Here is a 24642-nt window from a genome sequence, read left to right on the forward strand (position 1 = left end):
ATGCTTTATACAGACCTCAAAAATCAAGATGCATTTTCACATGAAAGGTCTGGGTGAATAATTACTAACAACCATTATAATTACTAGGTATAGCAACCATCTTGACTGGGAGCTGACTTTATTGTTAGTTTTTTTTAAATTACAAGTTTAATACTTGGAGCCACCCATAGTATTACATTTGGTTGTGCAATTTGAGACAAACAACATGACATGAGAAGTTATGTCTGACCGATATGAAATAGTACAAAATCATGTACTATTTACACAGGCAATTGAAAAACACAGCTATCAAAATTTTGCAGATTTACGCAACACACAAATGGTAGCACTGTACCAGGGCGGCACAGTAGCGCAGATGGTAGAGCTCGGGTGCTGTCTGTGTGGAGTTGGCATGTTCTCTGTCTGCATGCGTTTCCACCGGGTGATCCAGTTTCTTCCTACATCCCAAAGACCTGCGGATTTGGAGGTTAATTGGCCTCTGTAAATTGTTCTTGGTATGTAGGAAGTGGATGAGAAAGTGGGATAACAGAACTAGTGTTATCGATGGTCGGCATGGACTTGGTGGGCAAAAGGCCTGTTTGCATGTTGTATCTCTAAATTAAACGGAACCAGCCAGATTCCTAGTAATATGTCCTTAATCCCAATTGGCCCGCATTATGCCCCAGCAACTCTTTGATTGCATAAACTACTATTTTGGCTGTTGCTGAACAAGAAATTAGACAGTCCATATGACAATAGAGGGGAGGAAAAATAGTAAGAAAATTGGAAATGCAAGTTAAATATCTGGAAGAGGAAACATCAATGATGTGTGAACTCACTTACATGATGAGCTCATTTTCTGAACAGAATATGGATGTTTCGGCTCTATTCAATATCACAAAACCCACACTCCCTTTCACACTGGAGCCCTGATTCATTTGCTCCCTTCAAACTCCTTGGTTCTGTTTCCTGTTCCCTTGAAATTTACTGGTGCCATTTCCTGCATTATTTGAAACCTATCGGATTCACGGAAAATGTTATTATTCTATCGTGTAACATCTTAAAAAAGAGTGAATTAAAAGTCCATTGAAATATTAATAACATCCAATAGTGCAGAAAATCTGCAAACACAAAGTGCAGAGTTTGCCAGATTAATGCATTTTACTGTTTCTTGATTGACTCATTTTACTCCTCTTGCCCATTCTCCAATTTTTTTTAATGTGAACAAATTCTGATAAATTAATCATACAAGCTGAAAAATAGAGGCAGTCCTGTGTACTTTACATAGAAATAGGTGTTTACACATTGTATTGTATCCAAAGACAATGCACAAATGTGGTTAATAAATGGTTTAATCATAGGTTTTGTGAACAGACACCAGATTACAGTACACTGCGATGTTGTGTGAACATGAAGTATCAGAAGTGATGAAGCAAAATCTATATATTATTTACAAATTTATAAGACAAAATGAAAATCAGTGATTCAGGCAACAGACCAGTGATAGAAGGTTTATCAGTGACAGCACATTACAGCACCAGTTTGCTATAATACAATCTATGGTCACAGTGAATATTAACAATTTCATACCCATCCCCGTCTGATTTAATTTCATCTCCTCTTCATTTGTATCCAAATCTCAACCACAAATTATCACTGCAATAGCAGATAGAGCATGTGCAATTGCTATTTCTCCCAGTTATCGGGCTGCTTCTTTAATAATGATCATGGAACAGCAATACTTAATGCTCAAACATCATTGCAGGGCACCATGTTTTTTGCCTGCATGGTGCCCTGCCCATTGCAGGGCACCATGTGTCCTTATGAGACATGGTAATGTTATTCAATTTACTTTACAAAGTTCACTGGAACTAGACTGTCGCTTTTGGGTACAAATGTCCAAGTTAGGGGAAAACCATAAGTACCTTGACAAAAAAGCAGCACAGATCACTGGTCAACCAGAAAATATGTAACTATAGCCTTAAGTACTTGGGGAAAAAAGGGAAACTTCCGTCACTGATGAGAAGCCAAATGGATACTAATCTTGAATGTGGCTTTGAACCCAGGCGATTGGAGATAAAAAGGGACGTGAATATTTTGTACGTACTAAATGATTTAAACAAAGCCATCATTACTGTTTTGGTGACAAATAATCTGTATCATCAAAGGAAGATACTGATAAAAACAGGTGACCAAAAAAATACAGGACAAGTGCTGACTACAAGTTGCTGGCTGAATTCAAAATTGGTCCTTAGAATACTGTCCCACTTTGGTTAGATAACACCCTTGAGAAATGTACAAAGGGTAGTCAATCATGATTAGAATTCATGTGAAGCAGATTAACTGTGGATAGTTCATTAAAATAAATTTAAATTTAAAATCAAACTGAAACAAATTTCCTTTTCATGTATTCAACATTTATTGTGATTCTATCACATTTATTTTCTTTCTGTTCTCATTGCACAGAATGTCTTAAAAACAAAAACGGTGTACTAGATATGGAACTGAGAAAGGATTTACTATGTGCAAATTACAGATCAGCATAGATTAACATTGCTTAAAAAAGAAGAATCATATCTTTCGAGTTTACACAGCCTTGCGGGTCAGCTACTGTTTTTGAACTAATAGTCAGTGATACTGGTATGCACAGTACTTTCCACACCAACTTGCTTACGCTTATGATGTATACAGCTCACATGTGATCGCATGGTCCACATTTATACCTGTTTGAGCTGTTAGTGCCAGTTAGCTGCATAAAACACTTCAATCCTATTACAATATTCTGTTTAAAAAATAATTTCTCAAGTAAAGAACAATTTGACAAGAAAGGGGCAATTTACTTAAACATTCAGCATAATTTTAATCAAAATATTTTTCTATTGGCAAATTTCCACAGTATGTCTGGGACTGGCATTTTAGATCTGTATCAGTTTGTATCTGGAGTGAACCCAAAAGAGAACAAAATTAATATTTAACAGTGACCCTACTCTTGCATGCCTGGGTAATGTCCTGATCTGTTCAGGGAGGATGGGAAAATCCTGGATAGATATGCCTTTTGGCATCTATCCGTTACTAGCCGCTGTTGGAGAACTGGACTTCAGACATGATTGTAAGTGTTGAAAAACACTTGCCTGAACTTCAGGGTTGAACAAATGTAAAAATTATTATCAAGAATGTAAAGAATTGACAAATAATCCAATTCCAGAAGGTCCCAGGTTCACTTCATTTTCATAGATTGATAGATTTCAAGATCCAAAGAGCCTAGAAGTCAATAAAAACATGATCAGTCATCTTTATGACAAAACTAATTCATTTTAAAACAGATGTTTTTTAAAGGATAATTGCGGAGTCAGGTGATATGGGGTGAAGGCAGGAACAGGGTACTGATTGTGGATGATCAGTCATGATCACAGTGAATGGCGGTGCTGGCTCGAAGGGACGAATGGCCTACTCCTGCACCTATTGTCTATTGTCATAGCTCAAAACTCTCCCGGTGAAATGGCAAAGAGAAGAATTTCCATAAAGCATATTTTACATTCTCATGTTTCAGAAAGAACTGCAGATGCTGGAAAAATCGAAGGTAGACATAAATGCTGGAGAAACTCAGCTGGTGAGGCAGCACCTATGGAGCGAAGGAATAGGCGACATTTCTGATTGAGACCCTTTTTCAGACTGATGTCGAGGGGGTGGGGTCGTGAAAGAGAAAGGAAGAGGCGGAGACAGTAAGCTTTGTGGTAGAGCTGGGAAGGGGGAGGGGGGAAGGAGGGAGAAAGCAAGGACTACCTGGTGTTCATACCACTAGGGTGTAAATATTTACATTTTCATGATATCTCAAATTCATATGTCATGTTTTTTTTAGATATTCTCATCATGTTGGTAACTGCAGCAAGTAACTAGCATAAAAGCAGGAAGCCACCAACAACGGTGAATAACCAGAAAATACGGCTTAATAATATGTTTTTTGTTGTCCAAGATTACCAGAACTGCAGTATTACAAGATTCTCTCTTTTTGACATAACCAAGAGATCTTTTTTGTACAGCCACGGAGGAAGATGACGCTTCGATTTAATTAATAATCTAAACCACATTGACCTCCACACCACTGCACAGAAGCATCAGTCTGATTAAGTCTCCAAAGTAAGCAGGTACAGTGCCCTCCATAATATTTTGGACAAAGACCCATCATTTATTTATTTGCCTCTATACTCCATAATTTGAGATTTGTAATAGAAAAAGTCACGTGGTTAAATTGCACATTGTCAGATTTTAATAAATGCAATTTTCATACATTTTGGGTTTAACATGTAGAAATTACAGCAGCGTTTATACATAGTCCCCCCATTTCAGGGCACCATAATGTTTGGGACACAGCATTTTCATGTAAATGAAAGTAGTCATGTGTAGTATTTTGTTGCATATCCATTGCATGCAATGACTGCTTGAAGCCTGCGATTCATGGACATCACCAGTTGCTGGGTGTCTTCTCTGGTGATGTGCCAGGTCTGTATTACAGCCATCTTTAGCTTATGCTTGTTTTGGGGGTTCATACCCTTCAGTTTTACTCTTCAGCATATAAAAGGCACGCTTAATTGGGTTCAGATCGGGAGATTGACTGGGCCACTCAAGAATTGACAATTTTTTAGCTTTGAAAAAATCCTTTGTTGCTTTAGCAGTATGTTTGGGATCATTGTCTTGCTGTAGAATGAACCACCAGCCAATGAGTTTTGAGATTTGTTTGAATTTGAGCAGATAGGATGTGTCTATACACTTCAGAATTCACTATGCAACTATCATCAGCAGTTGTATCATCAATGAAGATAAGTGAGCCAGTAACTTCAGCAGCCATATATGCCCAGGCCATAACACCCCCACTGCTGTGTTTCACAGATTAAGTGGTATATGCTTTGGATCTTGGGCAGTTCCTTCTCTCCTCTATACTTTGCTCTTGCCATCACTCTGGTATAAGTTAATCTTCGTCTCATTTGTCCACAAGACCTTTTTCCAGAACTATGGTTGCTCTTTTAAGTACCACCTCATATGTGAAACACGGTGGTGGGGGTGTTATGGCCTGGGCATGTATGGCTGCTGAAGGTACTGGCTCACTTATCTTCATTGATGATACAACTGCTGATGGTAATAGCATAATGAATTTGAAGTGTATAGTCACATCCTATTTAACCATATAACCATATAACAATTACAGCACGGAAACAGGCCATCTCGACCCTTCTAGTCCGTGCCGAACACGTATTCTCCCCTAGTCCCATATACCTGCGCTGAGACCATAACCCTCCATTCCTTTCCCGTCCATATAACTATCCAATTTATTTTTAAATGATAAAAACGAACCTGCCTCCACCACCTTCACTGGAAGCTCATTCCACACAGCCACCACTCTCTGAGTAAAGAAGTCCCCCCTCATGTTACCCCTAAACTTCTGTCCCTTAATTCTCAAGTCATGTCCCCTTGTTTGAATCTTCCCTACTCTCAGTGGGAAAAGCTTATCCACGTCAACTCTGTCTATCCCTCTCATCATTTTAAAGACCTCTATCAAGTCCCCCCTTAACCTTCTGCGCTCCAAAGAATAAAGCCCTAACTTGTTCAATATTTGCTCAAGTTCAAACAAATGCCTCAAAACTCATTGGCCAGCGGTTCAATCTACAGCAAGACAATGATCCTAAACATACTGCTAAAGCAACAAAGGAGTTTTTCAAAGCTAAAAAAATGGTAAATTCTTGAGTGGCCAAGTCAATCACCCGATCTGAACCCAATTGAGCATGACTTTTATATGCTGAAGAGAAAACTGAAGGGGACTAGCCCCCAAAACAAGCATAAGCTAAAGATGGCTGCAATACAGGCGTGGCAGAGCATCATCAGAGAAGATACCCAGCAACTGGTGATGTCCATGAATCGCAGACTTCAAACAGTTATTGCATGAAAGGATATGCAACAAAATACTAAACATTACTACTTTCATTTACATGACATAAACTCTGCTGTAATTTCTACATGGTGAAACCAAAATTTATAAAAATGGCCTTTATTAAAATCTGTCAATGTGCACTGACACATGTGATTATTTTTCTATTACAAATCTCAATTTGTAGAGTACAGAGGCAAATAAATAAATGATGGGTCTTTGTCCCAAACATTGTGGAGGGCACTGTACATTTTTATCACTCGACTTAAGACTTAAACCAATCAAAACTTTCAAAGTCAACAAATTAATTCCTCAATTTAATTTGGTGATCCAAATAGGTTGAAACAGAGTCTTAGTAAGCAACTTAAAATACCAACTACGTGATAATTATAATAATAATAATAATAATAATAATAACTTTATTTATAGAGGACTTTAAAACAACCACAGTTGCAACAAAGTGCTGTACATGACTGATCATGGACAAGAAATTATTACATGACAATAAAAAACCTTAAACGAAGGACTAAAAACAATAAAAATTAAAAAACATTAAAAGCACTAAAAACAGGAGCAAAGTCTCAAGCAGTGTCGAAAGCCAAGGAATATAAATGTGTTTTAATACTGGTTTTGAAGATGGACAGTGAGGGGGCCTGTCTGATGTGCAACGGCAAGGTGTTCCAGAGTGCCGGAGCAGCAACAGAGAAGGCTCTATCCCCTCTGAGCTTCCGCTTATAAGCAATTTGTGTTTGGAAAAGAGATTCACAAAGGGTGAAATCAATTTATTTACTTACACAATCATACAGAACATCATGAAGATATTCCACAGGGCGATGAAGATCCGGAAGTAGCGCAGACTCAACAGGAATTCTCTTATGTTATCACCTGAGAAAAAGTCAATTATCATCAAGTTAATCTCAAGCAGCTTTCAACTGACTCTCATTTACATTCAACCACCTTTACCAGAAAAACTTTTCTCAACACTTGATCTGGGAATATTTTTTACTGAATCATAGCACAGCTAATAGAGCCACTGCCTCATGGATTCCGTGACTTAGATTCAATCCTGACCTCTGATGCTGTGTACATGGAGTCTGCATGTTGTACTTGTGGCCATGTGGGTTTGTTCTAACTGCTCCAGTTCCCTCCCACATCCAAAAACATGCACGTTGGTAGGTTCACATCGATGGTTGTACATTGTTCCTAGTGTAAAAATGAGTGTGGAATCTGAAGTGAGTTGCTGGGGATTCATGTTAGAATAAATGGAGTTACGGTAGGATTAGTGTCAAAATATGTGCCTCATGGTCAACATTACAGTGGCCCAGAGGACCCGTTTCCATACAGATATCTCTATGATTCTAAGATCTTTAGTGGATATTTAGTCTGGCACTTTATGTGCTAATTAAAATGAAGATACCAGCATGTGCCCACTTGGATCAAGCAATCATTTTCACTCTTAAGTTGAGTGGGAAAGATAAAGTCTTCTTGGGTCTTTAGTTGTATCAAGTGGGCATCCACAGTCACATAACACAATGGTGGAGGCTGCATAAGGTATTAAGGATAGTGCTGATGGCTGAGGCGATTTTTCCATTATGGACAACAGCCACACTGAAGAAGCAGTTTGTTCTCAGCTGCAGTTGTTCACTCACTAGGACTGAAACCGAGATGCTCAGTTGGTAGTACTTTAGCCCAAGTCAGAAGATCCCATATGTGACCTCCACACCAGAACCTAAGCACCTGGTGTAACCTAACATTCCTGTGTAGTACTGATGGAATGCTGCTCTATCACAACTGTTGAACTCGGGCTCAACCAGACTGCTCAAATAGACAAACGTTATCAAGAAAATATTCAGAAAAAATATGCAAGTTCATCCTGGTGACTTGGCCAATATTCATCACTTATTAAAGCCAACTTATTGAGATAAAAGATGATCATCATGTTGGGGCCTAGCTATTTGCTAATATAACAAGCCTTGTCTTGTTTATCACTGTCTAGTTAACAATGATTACTGTTTAAAAGGCCTTAAATAACAGTAACATGCTTTGGGATATCCTGAAAGGGACTCAAAAGATGCTGCATCAATTTAAGTATGTAAGAATGTCTGAAGAAGAGTGTCGACCAGAAACGTCACCCATTCCTTCTCTCCAGAGATGCTGCCTGTCCCGCTGAGTTACTCTAGCATTTTGTGTTTACCTGCATCAATTTAAGTTTGTTCAGTCTTTCAAACCAAGTGCCAAAAATGAAAACATAACATGTTTAACTCTGAGAGTCATTCATGTTAGATTTTCATTGCATCGAGCGAGAGTCCAATCATGAGACCTGCAGTCTATAGAAATTAATATCTTGACATATTCCACATACACAGCTTTATCGATATAATGAAAAGTCTTAGTGAGCTTCATTAGAACTATTGAAACATTTATGCATTGTACCAATTGTACACTCTAGATTCTGGGTAGTAGAAACCCATGGTTCATGGAGAAGTCTCCAACACAGTTTCGCCACAATACATCGGAACCTTACTGCATAGAAATAGGCCCTTTCCGACCAAGTAAAACAAATATTCCAATCTCATTTACCAGCATTTGGTCCCATAGCCTTCAATGCCATGGCGATTTGTGCTCAACTACAGTGCCCTCCATAATGTTGGGACAAAGACCCATCATTTATTTATTTGCCTCTGTACTCCACAATTTGAGATTTGTAACAGAAAAAAAATCACATGTGGTTAAAGTGCACATTGTCAGATTTTAATAAAGGTCATTTTTATACATGCCCAGGCCATAACACCCCCACCACCGTGTTTCACAGATGAGGTGGTATGCTTTAGATCTTGGGCAGTTCCTTCTCTCCTCCATACTTTGGTCTTGCCATCACTCTGATAGAAGTTAATCTTTGTCTCATCTGTCCACAAGACCTTTTTCCAGAACTGTGGTTGCTCTTTTAAGTACTTGGCAAACTGTAACCTGGCCATCCTATTTTGCAGCTAACCAGTGGTTTGTATCTTGCAGTGTAGTCTTTATATTTCTGTTAATGAAGTCTTCTGCGGACAGTGGTCATTGGCAAATCCACACCTGGCTCCTGAAGAGTGTTTCTGATCTGTCGGGACAGGTGTTTGGGGATTTTTCTTTATTATAGAGAGAATTCTGCTGTGGAGGTCTTCCTTGGCCTACCCTTTGCGATTAGTAAGCTCACCAGGGGTCTCTTTCTTCTTAATGACGTTCCAAACAGTTGATTTTGGTAAGCCTAGGGTTTGGCTGATGTCTCTAACAGTTTTATTCTTGTTTCTCTATCTCATAATGGCTTCTTTGACTTTCATTGGCACAACTTTGGTCCTCACGTTGATAAACAGCAATAAAAGTTTCCAAAGGTGATGGAAAGACTGCAGTAAAGACTAGGGGCTGCGAGCTCTCTTATACCTGCTTTAAGGAAGCATTTAAACACACCTGCGCAATTACAAAGACCTGTGAAGCCATGTGTCCCAAAAATTATGGTGCCCTGAAATGGGGGAGACGATGTATAAACACAGCTGTAAATTCTACATGGTTAATCCAAAATGTATAAAAAATGCCCTTTAATAAAATCTGATAAGGTGCACCACATGTGATTTGTTCTATTACAAATCACAACTTGGGGAGTACAGAGGCAAATAAATAAATGATGGGTCTTTGTCCCAAACATTATGGAGGGCACTGTTGATATTTAAATTATTAAGAGGATACCACTCAGGGCGGCACGGTGGCACAGCAGTAGTGTTTTAGCCTTGCAGCACCAGAGACCCGGGTTCCATCCCGACTACAGATGGTGTCTGTACGGAGTTTGTACATTCTCCCTGTGACCACGTGGGTTTTCTCCCACACTCCAAAGACGTACAGGTATGTACATAAATTGGCTTGGTATAAGTTGTCCGTAGTGTGTGTAGGATAGTGTTAGTGTACGGGGATCGCAGGTAGGTGCGGTCTCGGTGGGCCGAAGGGTCTCTTTGACTGTTTCTCTTTCAGATATTGCTTGATCTGTTGAGTGTTTTAAGGATTTTATATAAGGAACACTTTACAAGGTTCAAAACTGATATTACACTTAAATATATTTAGAACTTGCATAATTTAAAATCTCCCATTCACACTCGAAATAGAAAGTAACTTTGGACCACACGAACAGTGGACTAATTCTGGAAGCCGATGAAGAGAATGTATAAATAAACACGTGCAGACTTACAACAAGAAAACCTCAGAATGAATGAAGGGAAATTAAACAAGTTGTTGCACAAATTTAAGGATGTACACCAACAGGAAGTCATTGGGAATAAATTGCATCCAACAATGTGAAATGGAGGCAGGGAGGAAAGTGGTGCGGTTACTGGGATGAACAGTTATTGGCAAGTGTTTGAGAAGGAAAGATTTGGGAATTGCTGGAGATGGCACCAATCACAAAGGGTATTTTTCGAAGTTTTAAGCAGCAGAATAGGTAAGGGGAATATGTTGATCTGCCGCATTTGGACTCTCAGAGGGCTTTATTGCCACACAAGAAGTTTGTAAACAAAGTCTGAGTTCATGGGATTGGGGGATAAGGATTGAAAATATCAAGAAAATAAATTATAATTTTAAGGTTGGAGACTGACCCCTGGGGAACCACAGGGACTGGAGCTGGACTCAAGATGCTCAAAACCCACAAAGATCTTTTGATGGTTCTGGGCCTGTACTCGCTGGAGCTTAAAAGGCATGAGGTGGGGGGGGGGGGGGGGCTTATTGAAACCTACCAAAAAATGAAAAACCTAGACAGAGTGGATATTGAGAGGATGTTCCAGTAGTGGGAGAGTCTAGGACCAGAGGGCACAGGTTCAGTATAAAAGGATGTACCTTTAGAACGAAGATGAGAAGGAATTTCCTCCTCCAGTGAGTGCTGAATCTATGGAATTCATGCCACAGACGGCGAAGTCATTGGATATTTTATAGGCGGAGATTGAGAGGTTCCTTGGTTTGTAAGGGTGTCAAAGATTATGGAGAGAAGGCAGGAGAATGGGGTTGAGAGGGAAAAATAGATCAACCATGGCAGAGAAACCGATGGGCCAAAAGGCCTAATTCCGTTCCTATGTCTTATGATTAGAGCCAGGATGTTTAGGCACATGCTTAGGATGAAATGGCAGGCAAAAAGGCATAATAAAATTACAAAAAGGGCATGAAAAAGGCATTTATTGACAGACAAAAAAAGCATAAAAAGGCATTTATTTCCACCACCAAAATATGGTTTAAAATTATAATATAAAGGTATACTACATTAAATGACCAAAGTTGCCTGGTTGCACATAATTACTAGCATTTTTTTCAAATTATCTGGTGTTAAACGATGCCATTTGTCAGACAGAATATGCTTCAGTTGTGAAAAACTTCTTTCTACCTCAGCTGAGGTCACTGGTGCATACCCGAAACAAGCTACAGATTCTATATTCATGTCGATATCTTGTGCATTTCAACTACCTTTGAAAACTTTAGCTATGTTTTCTATTTTTTCAAGATCTTTGTTAGCTAAAATCACTCTCTCACATTTTTCTTGTATGTCTTTACCTACATCGCGAGGAACTTTACGAATATGGTCAGTTACTTTGTTGAAAACCTGCAAGTTATTCACTAATGTTACACCACGTTTCTCAAGGGAAGTGATAGCTTGTGGGAAGTTTGCAAAATTGGAAGCAAGAAACAAGCGGTGGGGGGGGACTTTTTCCGCGTGATTTCACTGATTTCACTGACGATCCTGACTGCAGCAGATTCTTCTTCTTCAAAACAGTTGATGCTTTATTTTATATTTTCAAAATTTGCAGCATAGTGCAGTACAGCAGAGAGCCATGTACCCCACCTAGTCAAAACGGGCTGAGGAGGTAGCGGAATCTCGGGTGCCATTTCCTTGAACAACTGCACACGTGACAGTGGTTTGAGGAAAATTTTCTTGACATTGGAAATTAGGCGATCATCATTTGGAAACAAGTGTTTGGTAATTCTATGAAGTCCTTGAGCTAAGCATGTCAAATGCAACATTTTGGGGAATAAAATTTTAAGTCACAAACAGAAGAACATTCTCGTGCTTTATACCTTCTGGTCAAAGTACAGCAAGTGAAGATGTAAACAACTGAGCAATAGTTGAGCTGTTTGACTTCTCCAATACTTCCGATGTCAACAAATACTACTTTGATGGTTGACCTGCCTCCAGTGTACCGATGACCACATTGGCAACATAACTCCCTACAGCATCAGTTGTCTCGTCTATTGAGATCCATATTTTCTTGCAAGCAACTTCATCTCAAATTTTCTGCACAACAATGTTGAAGTTGCTGTCAACATAATTTTTCTGTAATGATGACTCGCTAGGTCTATGTTCCTCTGTGTATTTCTCTAAAAAACCTCTGAGCTGATTGTTTTCCAATTTCCACAGTGGAATCCAGCATCAATGAATGCCTTGCACTCGAGATCACTCAAAAACTCAGATTTGCGACTGGAGCCAGCAGTAAATGTAGTGAGGAGACAAGCTTGGGTATTTCGCTTGGGTAGTCTACACCCCAGCGGTATCAACATTGACTTCTCTAATTTTAGATAGCCATGGTCTTCTCCCTCCTCCTAGTCCTACTGTCTCCGCCTTTTACTTTCTTTTTCCCGCCCCCCACACATCAGTCCGAAGAAGGGTCTCGACCCGAAACGTTGCCTATTCATTCTCTCCATTAATATTAACGTGTTAACATACAAAACATCATGGTAATCACGGTACAACTAGAGAAAATAGCACAACCTTTTGGCAAAACGGCAAAAAAAGTGATTTAGGCACTCGATCATGAAAATGACATTATCCTGGTGAAATCATCAAAAAAGGCACGAAAAGGCATTTATGTTAAAATCCTGGCTTTACTTATGATCAATGAATTGGACAAGCGCTTAAGTGTAATATGTTCATGTTTTTTGATATTACACAGCTGGGTGCATGTGCCAGTTGTGAGGAGAATACATAGAAGTTCAATGAGATACAGACAGTGAATGTTCAAGTACATGTAACGTAATGTTGAAAAATCTGAATTTGTCTATTTCATTGAACAAATAAATTATTTTTTAAAAGTGATTGAAGAGTGTTCACAGATACCTGGGTATCACTGTGCCCGAATCATGCAGATTTAACAAGCGATCGGGAAGTCAGCTATACTGGCATTTATTTGAAGGCGGTTTGAGAACAAGAGTAAAAATGTTGTTTCAATTATATAGAGCCAAAGTGCGAAAGGATGTGGAATATTATGGTCCAGTCCAATATATCTGCCCATGGATGAATACAGGACGACACAATATGCTGGAGTAACTCAGCGGGTCAGGCAACGTCTCTGGAGAACGTGGATAGATGACATTTCGGGTCAGGACTAGAAACGTCACCTATCAATGTTCTCCAGAGATCCTGCCTGTCCCACTGAGTTACTCCAGCACTTTGTGTCTTTTTTTTGTAAACCAGCATCTGCAGTTCCTTGTTTCTACAAGGAAGAATATACTTGCAATAGGGAGAATGTTACAAAAGTTTGCCAGATTAATTCCCAGGATAGTGAGAATGTTCCATAAAGACAGATTAAGCAGACTGCACCTATATTCTCTGGAGCTAAGAAAAATAAGACATGATCTCATTGAAATATACAGTATTCTTATGGGGATTGACAGGATAAAGGCAAGGATAATATTTCCTTTGAAAATCAAACTTCATATTTTTGGAATCCATAATCAAAAGATAAATTGCTGGAAACACTCAACAAATCAGGCAGAATCTTTGGAAAGAGAAACAATTAACAGTTCAGGCCTGGGACCCTTCCCCAGAGCTGGTAAAGGAGAAACAAGTTAGTTTACAGTAGCAAAGGCAGACACAAAATGCTGGAGTATCTCAGCGGGACAGGCAGCATCTCTGGAGGGAAGGAATGGATGACGTTTTGGCTCGGGACCCTTCAGACTTGAGTTACTCCAGCATTTTATGTCTACTTTCAATAAAAACCACCATCTGCTGTTCTTTCCTACACAGTTTACAGTAGCAATGTGGGTTGGGTAGAACAAAGGGAATATCTCTAATAGGATGAGGTCAAACGAATTAAAATAGCAGCTCAAAGCATATTATGCTTCTTTGTCTGTGCAAGTGTTATAAATAGCAAAGCTGTGAGACATGCCTAATGGGGAAGACTGTATCAATAACACTGAACAAAACCGATAACAGGCATAAATGATACATTTTGATACAAAAAGAGCGAGAATTCAATATTCAATTCAATTCAAAGCACTTTATTCGTCCCCGAGGGGCAATTTAAAAAGGCGCATTACAGTAGCTTTTAAAAAAAATGCTCAGATAAAAGATGAGGTGCAGTTCTTCAATTTTGCATTGGGTCTTACAACAGAAGACCACAGACAGATCAGGTGGGATGGGGATGGGGTATTAATTTTGCAGGGAACCAAAAGCTCAGAGTCACTCCTGTGGACTGAATGCTGATGCTTCACAAAGTGATTCCCCAGTCTGTATTCGGTTTCTCCCATCTACAGGAAGCCACATTGTGAATACAGAATGTGATACACTTGATAAGAAAAAGTAGAAGCAAATTGATGCTTCACCTGGGAAGACCATTTGGTTACTGGACGAGGGGAAGAGAAACGGTGAAAATACAGGTGTGCAGCATCTGTGGTTACATAAGAAAGTACCACAAAACAGGAAGTGGTTGGTGGGAATAGAAGGCGGGACACGGGAGTCGCAGAAGGTATGATCCCTTTAAAATGCTGAAAGGGGAGGGGAGGACAATGTGTCTGATGGTGGGATATTGTTGAAGCTGACAGAAATTACAAAGGATGATGCATTAAATGCAAAGACTGGTGAGGTGTTGCCTTGTCCATGAGGTGAGTGGGTGAGAGACGATACATAGTCAAGTCTCTTAATATTTTCTCTGGCAGGGGTGACAAGAACCAAAATAAGATGTTGGCCATTCAGGACGGTCACAAGAAATGTCTTCAACCAATGGGTTGTGATTTTTATAACATTTTACCCAACAGGTCAGTGGAGGCTCAAAGACTCAAGAAAATTTAAGGTAGAGTCTGATATTAAGGAAATCAAGAGATAAGATGTTAGTGCAGGGAGGTGGAGCTGAGGTAATAAATCAGCCATGATCCGAACGGCATAGCAAGGATGCGAACTGAACACTCCTGTTACAATTTATGTTTTCATGAGGTTCTCTCCTATAAGCAGCCGAAGCAGTGCTGTACTTCAAGATTGAAGAGAGTTTATTGTCATGTGTCCCTGATAGGACAATGAAATTCTTGCTTTGCTTCAGCACAACAGAACATAGTAGGCATGACTACAGAACAGATCAGTGTATCCATATGCCATTATATAAATATATACACACATGAATCAATAAACTGATAAAGTGCAAATAAACAGATAATGGGCTATTAATGTTCAGAGTTTTGTCCGAGCCAAGTTTAATAGCCTGATGGCTGTGGGGAAGTAGCTATTCCTGAACCTGGTCGTTGCAGTCTACAGGCTCCTGTACCTTCTACCTGAAGGTAGCGGGGAGATGAGTGTGTGGCCAGGATGGTGTGGGTCCTTGATGATACTGTCAGCCTTTTTGAGGCAGCGACTGCGATAGATCCCCTCGATGGAAGGGAGGTCAGAGCCGATGATGGACTGGGCAGTGTTTACTACTTTTTGTAGTCTTTTCCACTCCAGGGCGCTCAAGTTGCCGAACCAAGCCGCGATGCAACCGGTCAGCATGCTCTCTACTGTGCACCTGTAGAAGTTAGAGAGAGTCCTCCTTGACAAACTGACTCTCCGTAATCTTTTCAGGAAGTAGATGCGCTGATGTGCTTACTTAATAATTGCATCAGTGTTCTCGGACCAGGAAAGATCTTCAGAGATGTGCACGCCCAGGAATTTGAAGCTCTTGACCCTTTCAACTATCGACCCGTTGATATAAACGGGACTGTGGGTCCCCATCCTACTCCTTCTAAAGTCCACAATCAGTTCCTTGGTTTTGCTGGTGTTGAGGGCCAGGTTATTGTGCTGGCACCTTATGGACAGTCGCTCGATCTCTCTTCTATACTCTGACTCATCCCCATCAGTGATACGTCCCACAACAGTGGTGTCGTCAGCGAACTTGATGATGGAGTTCACACTATGACCGGCTACGCAGTCATGAGTATAGAGTGAGTACAGCAGGGGGCTGAGCACGCAGCCTTGAGGTGCTCCCGTGCTGATTGTTATCGAGGCTGACACATTTCCACCAATACGAACAGTCTGTGGACTGTGGATGAGGAAGTCGAGGATCTAATTGCAGAGCGATGGGCAGAGACCCAGATCTGCGAGTTTGGTAACCACCTTGGAGGGAATGATTGTATTAAATGCTGAGCTGTAATCAATGAATAACAGCCTAACACATGAGTTTTTGTTGTCCAAGTGGTCCAGAGCAGAATGGAGAGCCAGCGAGATCGCATCCACCATTGATCTGATGTGGCGGTAAGCGAACTGCAGTGGGTCCAGGTTTTTGTCGAGGTAGGAGTTGATTTGGCCCATGATCAACCTCTCAAAGCACTTCATCATCACAGGCGTGAGTGCCACTGGTCGATAGTCATTGAGGCATGTCACATTGCTCTTCTTGGGCACTGGTATAATTGATGCCCTTTTAAAGCAGGTGGGAACCTCAGACCTCAGAAGTGAGAGGTAGAAAATGTCTGTGACAACTCCAGCCAGTTGGTCCGCACAGGTTTTTAGAACACGACCGGGTATACCATCAGGTCCAGGCGCTTTTCGAGGGTTCACCCCTCTGAAGGATTTCCTGACGTCGGCCTCTGTGACTGAGACTGAAATACCATCACAGCGAATGGGGGCCCGGGAAGGCACATCAGTATTCTCCCTATCAAAGCGTGCGTAAAACGCATTGAGCTCGTCAGGGAGTGATGTTTCGCCGACATTCGAGCTGCCTCCTGATTTTGCCTTGTAGGAGGTGATTGCATTCAGGCCCCGCCACAGCTGCTGAACATCTGTCTCATCATCCAGTTTGGTGCAGACGTCTCTTTTGGCTTTTTTGATGGCCTTACCAAGGTCGTATCTGGACTTCTTGTAGACCACTGTATCATCGGACATGAATGCTCGGTGCCTGGTCTTCAGAAGTGTGCGGATCTCAAAGTTCATCCAAGGTTTCTGATTGGGAAACACTCGGAAGGTTTTTGTGGGGATGCAGTCCTCCACACATTTTTTTACAGTGGCGTATTCGTTCAAGTCCGTTGCCGAGTCCTTGAACATTGTCCAGTCCACAGATTCCAAACAGTCCTGGAGTTGTTCCTCTGCTTAATTTCACATGAGCTATAAATTCCATGTAATAGAAGATAACATAACAAGATCTAAAATAGAGGTAAATGTCGACAACAGCTTCCTTTGTTGGTGTACAGGAGACCTTGTTGATTGGAAGTCACCAGGGAATCAGATTTCAACAGTTACCAGGTAAATTATTCCCCTCCTCCCAGCCCATCAAGGAGCAAATGAAGCAACAGCAACAGCTGGAGCACAGATTCCGAAAAGTCCCTGGAGATGCCGGTGAAGGAAAAAGCTACAGAATGAACATCGTGAAGATTTACAGAAGTACAAAACAAGAAGAAAGAAATGGGGATGGTTTTGAGGAAATGTATTACAAACAAAATAAAATATAGGATTTAAATTAACAAAAAGATCATGGTTTTTGAAAGAGATGCTGAACATACAATCCAGCTGTTGGAACAGACTAAAAAGAAAATTACTTCAATCAACCACAGCAGCCGCAAAAAAATCACTGCTCTGTGAGGTTCCAAGTGGATTTCTTCCGATATGATTTCGACACGACACAATGTATGTCTTAGTGTAACATCCCCAAAGATCTCCACCAGACCTACCATATAGGTCCAATGGTGTGTAGTTAATGCTTAGAAACAACCTGTGTTATTAGATGAAACCTCATCAAGCCAGGACGAGAGGAGCAAATTGAATAGATCTTGCTCTTCATCTGGGAACTGTGCGATTTCATGTCCTACAAGTTTTCTTCAATAAAGAATGTTGGGAGCAAAGTAAATGCGTCTGAAATAACTGCACTTCCCAACCATTTCTAACTCTATGTTGCGCAACACTTAGATTAATGAAGCACAAACAAAAGAGAACAGAATAACATGTGAACAGTTACAAACCAAGATGTCACCTTGAAGGACTCTGGTCAGGCAGTTACAGTGCATGCAGAAAGTATTCAGACCCCAATTCAGTTGTAACTCTTGAAATGAAAGAAAAGTACCTTTCCCATAAAGATGTCCTATATTTTTGATTCCATGATTTTTCCATTGTGTGAAACCTTTGTCCGTAAAGGATGATTTGAATAAAGGATTATTTACAATGGGAAGGCAGAGTGGTATATTATTCAATTTTAAATCTTTTTTTATTTGTTTCCAAATTCGTATTCCACTATGTATTATGGGGTTTTCTTTATAGGTTTTTTTGTGCAGTTTTGTGGGGGCAAATATGATCGGTCCAATTTCAAAAGGTAGACAGTCTTCCTTTTCCATCATTAGCCAATCTGGTTGTTGATCCATTTCTTCCAGCCAAAAATTCATGTTTTTAATATGGACTGCCCAAAAATAAAATAAGAGATTTGGCAAAGCCAGACCTCCATTTATCTTTGATTTACATAAATGTTTTTTACTTATTCTATGATTCTTATAATCCCAGACAAAACTTGTAACAATGGAATCGACTTTTTTGAAAAAAGTTTTTGGGATATATATCGGAATTAATTGAAGTAGGTACAGCAGTTGCGGTAAAAAAATCATTTTTATAGCATTAATTCTCCCAAGCATTAAAATGGGGAGTGTTTTCCAGTATTGAATATTCTTATGTAGTTTATTCAGTAAGGGTGGGAAATTAAGTTTAAATAAAGAGGTATATGTCTTAGTTACATAGATTCCTAAGTATTTAAATTTATCTTTAACTATTTTAAAAGGGGATTGTTGTATACTCAAATAATTTCTTCAGATATCTACAAATTAGAGATTATGTTAAATCTAATACACAAGTTTACAGGAATAGGGAATAGAAATTCTTGATGAATGTCTGAACAAGCATCCTAATACTGAAAAACTAATAGCTTATATTTATAACACCCTACTAAATAACGAGGTACCACCGACCGAACCATATAGATACAAATGGGAAAATGAAATAGGTCATCCTATCACGAAAGATATGTGGGACGAAAGTTTACAACAAATACATCAATGTTCATTAAATGCCAGACATACTTTAATACAATTCAAGGTCTTACATAGACTACACTTCTCTAAAATAAAACTAAATAGAATCTTCCCACAAATCTCTCCTATTTGTGATAAATGTCTACATTTAGAGGCTAATTTAACACATACGTTTGCAAACTGTATAAAACTTAAACATTTCTGGACAGATATTTTTGAAATAACTTCAGAAGTTATTAATACAAAACTGGACCCAGACACAAAATTAATAATACTTGGAATATCAGAACAAAGCTTAACACTCACAACAAACCAAAGAAACTTCCTCAATTACAGTATAATAACCGGAAAAAAATTAATATTAAAATTTTGGAAAGGCCCTACAACCCCCACAATTAAAATGTGGATTACGGAAATGTCGGAGACCCTATACTTAGAAAGAATTAGACTTGTCTTAATGGACAAACAAGATCTTTTCCATAAAATTTGGGCTCCATTCATTAACTATCTGAAGGGATAGATTGGCACAGCACGAGGACCCAGCTGAAACTTGAACTCAGGAACAGATGAAAAGCTATACTTTATAACCTACGAACCTATCTCCATTGATGTATTACAGGTAACCCATTCCACCTCCCTTGTTTTTCTGTTGTGTTGTTTTTTTTTGCTCTCTTTTTTATTTGTAACTTTACCCTCTCTTTTTCTCGCTTTCTATAAAAAATAAAAATACTAGAAGCAGAAGTAATTGATAATGGAAAATCTTAATAATGTATGACTGATGTATATGAAAAGTTTTTTTTTTACTATAATATGTAACTACATTTTATAATATGTCTACTTCTAAAAACGACATTTTGTTATGTTACAGCCTTATTTTAAAATGGATTTAAAAAAAAAATGTAATCACCAATCTACACACAATACCCCAGAATGAAGAAGCAAAAACAGGTGTTTAGAAAATTTTGCAAAGAAATTAAAAAGAAATAACATAAGAAATTTACATAAGTATTCAGACCCTTTGCTATGACACTCAAAGTTGAGCATAGACTCATCTTGTTTCCATTGATTATCCTCGAGATGTTTCTACAACTTGATTGGAGTCCACCAGTGGTACATTAAATTGATTGGACATGATTTGGAAAGGCACACACCTGTCTATATAAGGTCCCACAGTGGACAGAGCATGTTAGAGCAAAAACCAAGCCATGAAGACTAAGCAATCCAAGACAGGATTGTGTCGAGACACATATCTGGGGAAGGGTATAAAACAATTTCTGCAACATTGCAGGTCCCGAAGAGCACAGTGGCCTCTGTCATTCTTAAATGGAAGAACTTTGGAACCATCAGGACCCTTCATAGAGCTGGCCGCCCGGCCAAACTGAGCAATCAGGGGAGAAGGGCCTTGGTCAGGGAGGTGACCAAGAACCCGATGGTCACTCTGACATAGCTCCAAAGTTCCTCTGTGGAGATGGAAGAACCTTCCAGAAGGACAACCATATCAACAGTACTCCACCAATCAGACCTTTATGGTAGAGTGGCCAGACAGAAGCCACTCCTCAGTAAAAGACACATGATAACACGCTTGGTGTTTGCCAAAAGGCATGAGAAACAAGATTGAACTCTGGCCTGAATGCCAAGTGTCACGTCTGGAGGAAACCAGGCACCGCTCATCACCTGGCCAATACCATAACCACGGAGAAGCATGGTGGTGGCAGCATCATGCTGTGGGGATGTTTTTCAGCAGCAGGAACTGGGAGACTAGTCTGGACAAGTACAGAGAGATCCTTGAGGAAAACCTGCTCCAGAGCGTTCTGGACCTCAGACTGGGGCGGAGGTTCACCTTCCAACAGGAGAACGACCTTAAGCACACAGCCAAGACAATGCAGCAGTGGCTTTGTGACAAGTCTGTGAAGGTCCTTGAGTGGCCCAGCCAGAGCCCAGACTTGAACCCGATCGAACATCTCTGGAGGGACCTGAAAATAGCTGTGCATCGACGCTCCCCATCCACCTGACAGAGCTTGAGATGATCTGCAGAGAAGAATTGGAGAAAATACCCAAATACAGGTGTGCCAAGCTTGTAGCATCATACCCAAGATGACTTGAGGCTGTAATCACTGCCAAAGGTGCCTCAACAAAGTACTGAGTAAAGGGTCTGAATACTTATGTAAATGTGATATTTCAGTAGTTATTTTGAATTACTTTGCAAACATTTCTAGACACCTGTTTTCAGTTTTTTATTATGGGGTATTGTGTGTAAACCTGTTATTCTAACTTTTTAGCAATGTATCTATACCTTTCTCGTCCTGGCATGCAAGATTCTTGCAAAGATCCTTGAAGGTGGTAGCACAGGCACATAACATGGCGAAGGCGTATGGAATTATTGGCCTTCATTTGTTGGCGCATTTAATACAAGAGGTTAGGCTCCAACTCTCGCAAACATTGGTCAGTTACAGTACAGCATGCAGTTATGGTCACCATACTATATGAAAGATTTGATGGTGCTGGACAGGATACAGAGAAGACTCACTAGGATGTTACCTGAGATGCAAATTTGTATTAATGAAGAGATACTGGGTATGTTTCCCTGGCGCAGAGGTTTTTTTCCACTTGCCCTGCCATCAGCAGTGTTCCACCCCACAATGCCATCGCAATGGGATCTCATTCACATTGAAAAAAAAACACAGCAGCATTCCACCTCACAATGACGTCAAGAGGGGTAGGGAGGGGAGAGGGGTTATGGAGGGAGGGAGGTAGTGACTGAGGGTAGTGGAAAGGAGAGGAAGGGAGAGGTGAGGGAGGGAGTGGGAGAGGGGAAAGAAGAGGGACGGTGAAGGGGAGGGAGTGCTGGGGGATGAATGAGGCACAGTTGGGGAGAATTGCCGTGACTCTCGTCACAACGGGGATCTCTGGCGTCACAACGGGAACCCGTCAGCCGCACTGTGCAGTTTGCTGGAATATTGCGTTAGGGGAACGGGGCCCAACACATGGCCTAGTACCCTCTAATGTTGAGTTATCTATCCATTTCAAGTGTTATACTTCAAGTCCTATTCTTTGTAGAAATGATAAACAGCAGCAGTCTCAGCATTGATCCCTAGTGGTACATAATTTGCACAATGGGACAGGACGGGCCACAGCTGGGTACTAGACAGTGCATCAGAGCAAGACAAATTGTTTATAAAGAGAGATAAGAAAGGAATGGGCAAGAAGAAAAAGGCAAGAAATTAAAAAGATCAACCTCTAATGTTTACAGTGAAGTGCAATAACTGTCAACATCCTACTTATCAAAAGCCAATTAACATTTTTTTTAAATTCAGTCGCTGATGTAGTGTAACGATACCACAGCATATTTTTCACACAGCAAGAACATTCACATAACCGTGACCATATGATTTAATTGAAGGTACTGATTGAGGAATATGCTTTGGCCAGAAAAAATGTGGACTACATTGCTTTTCTGTAGAACAGCAACAGGGAATTTCCTGTTAATAGCATGAATCGGATTATATCAAATGTCGTTAATTGTTTACAAGTGATGTGCATCAACTGGGAACTCGTCTGTATTCATCTATATGGTATTAAACCTAACCTATAAACAGAACAGTATAGGACAGGAACGGGTCCTTCGCCCCACATGACTGTGCTGTATATGATGCCAAATTAAACTAATCCTGCCTGCACCTGATCTGTATCTCACCATTACTTACATATTCCTCTGTCTATCTAAACCGGGTTGTTGTATCTGCCTCCAACACCACTCCTGCCAGTGCTTCCTAAAGAATACCTCTTTAAAACTTTCCTCCTTTGATCTTAAGTTTTGCCCTCTAGTCTGATATTTCCATCTTGGGAAAATAAGGTTCTGGCTGTCTACCCTACCTATGCCTTTCATAATTTTATAATCTATCAGGTGTCCTGTCAGCCTCTGAAGCTTCAGAGAAAACAATCCAAGTTTATCAAAGCTCTCCTTGTACCCAATACCTTCTAATCCAGGCAACATTCTGGTTAACCTCTTCTGCACCCTCTCACGAGTCTTCACATCCTTCACATCTGTCTTCAGAACAGAACTGCACACAATAGTCCAAATGCAGCCCAACCAAAGTTTTATAAAGCTTTATTATTACATCCTGACTCTTAGATTCAATGCTCCAATTGATGAAGGCAAATATACCATATGCCTTCTTTACCACTTGTGTTGCTGCTTTCAAGCTATGGACTTGGACCTCAAGATCCCTTTGTTTATCAATATTGTTAAGAGACCTGTGATTAGTATTGTATTCACTTCTGGTCACCACGTCATCGGAAAGATGTTGTCAAGCTGGATAGGGTGCAGAGAAGATTTACGAGGATGTTGCCATGACTAGAGGTTCTGAGCTATAAGGAGAGGTTGAGTTGGCTGGAACTCTATTCCTTGGAGCGTAGGAGGATGAGGGGTGGTCTTATAGAGGTGCATAAAATCATGAGGAATAGATTGGATGGATGTATAGAATCTCTTGCCCAGAGTAGGTGAATCGAGGACCAGAAGACATAGTTTTCAGGTAAAGGGGAAAAGATTTAATAGAAATCTGAGGGGTAACGTTTTCACACAAAGGATGGTGGGGGAATAGAACAAGCTGCCAGAGGAGGTAGTTTAGGCAGGGACTATCCCAAGGTTTAAGAAACAGACTGGTACATGGATAGTGTGTAAGAAAGAACCGCAGATGCTGGTTTAAATCACACAAAATGCTGGAATAACTCAGCGGGTAAGGCAGCATCTCTGGAGAGAAGGAATGGCCGACATTTCGGGTCGAGACCCTTCTTCAGACTGATGTCAGTGGAAGGGGCGGGATAAAGATAGAATGTAGTTGAAGACAGTAAGACTAGTGGGAGAACTGGGAAGAGGATGGGGTGAGAAAGAAAGGGCTATCTGAAGTTAGAGAAGTCAATGTTCATACCGCTGGGATGTAAACTACCCAAGCGAAGTATGAGGTTCTGTTCCTCCAATTTGCACTGAGCCTCACTCTGACAATGGAGGAGGCCAGGGACAGAAAGGTCAGATTAGAAATGGGAGGGGGAGTTGAAGTGCTGGGCCATGGGGAGATCAGGCAGGTTAAGACGGGCTGAGCGGAGGTGTTCAGTGAAATGATCGTCGAGCCTGCGCTTGGTCTCGCCGATGTAGAGAAGTTGACAACTGGAACAGCAGATACAGTAGATGAGGTTGGTGGAGGTGCAAGTGAACCTCTGCCTCACCTGGAAAGACTGTTTGGGTCCTTCGATGGAGTTGGAGGGGGGAGGTAAAGGGACAGGTGTTGCATCTCCTGCGTTGCAGGGGAAAGTACCTGGGGAGGGGGTGGTTCTGGGTGGGAAGGGACAAGTTGACCAGGGAGTTTCGGAGGGAACGGTCTCAGCGGAAAGCAAAAAGTGATGGAGAGGGGAAGATGTGGCCAGTAGTGGGATCGTGTTGGAGATGGCAAAAATGTTAGAGGATTATATGCTGTATGCGACAGCTTAGGTGAGGA

At 40.5% G+C, this 24642-nt stretch overlaps 1 protein-coding gene across 2 annotated transcripts in view; it reads right to left on the reverse strand.

Annotated features, from left to right (window-relative positions):
- Window positions 1-1313: 1313 nt before the first annotated feature.
- The window catches only part of smim7 (small integral membrane protein 7), a 42686-nt gene continuing 19357 nt past the window's right edge, over window positions 1314-24642 (reverse strand). Inside the window, exons 5-7 of one of the 2 annotated variants that reach the window (XR_004416236.1) lie at window positions 6694-6784; window positions 1810-3240; window positions 1314-1761 (exon numbers count right to left, since the gene is read on the reverse strand). Coding sequence is in view for 1 of the 2 variants with exons in the window: in XM_033046744.1 (XP_032902635.1) it covers window positions 3225-3240; window positions 6694-6784 (107 nt within the window). In the remaining variant the exon portion in view is untranslated. Of the gene's footprint in view, window positions 3241-6693; window positions 6785-24642 lie in introns of both variants that reach the window. The other variant, XM_033046744.1, reaches the window with a different exon arrangement.

This window comes from Amblyraja radiata, chromosome 29 (assembly GCF_010909765.2).
Source record: "Amblyraja radiata isolate CabotCenter1 chromosome 29, sAmbRad1.1.pri, whole genome shotgun sequence".
In the NCBI taxonomy this organism is placed as follows: domain Eukaryota; kingdom Metazoa; phylum Chordata; class Chondrichthyes; order Rajiformes; family Rajidae; genus Amblyraja; species Amblyraja radiata.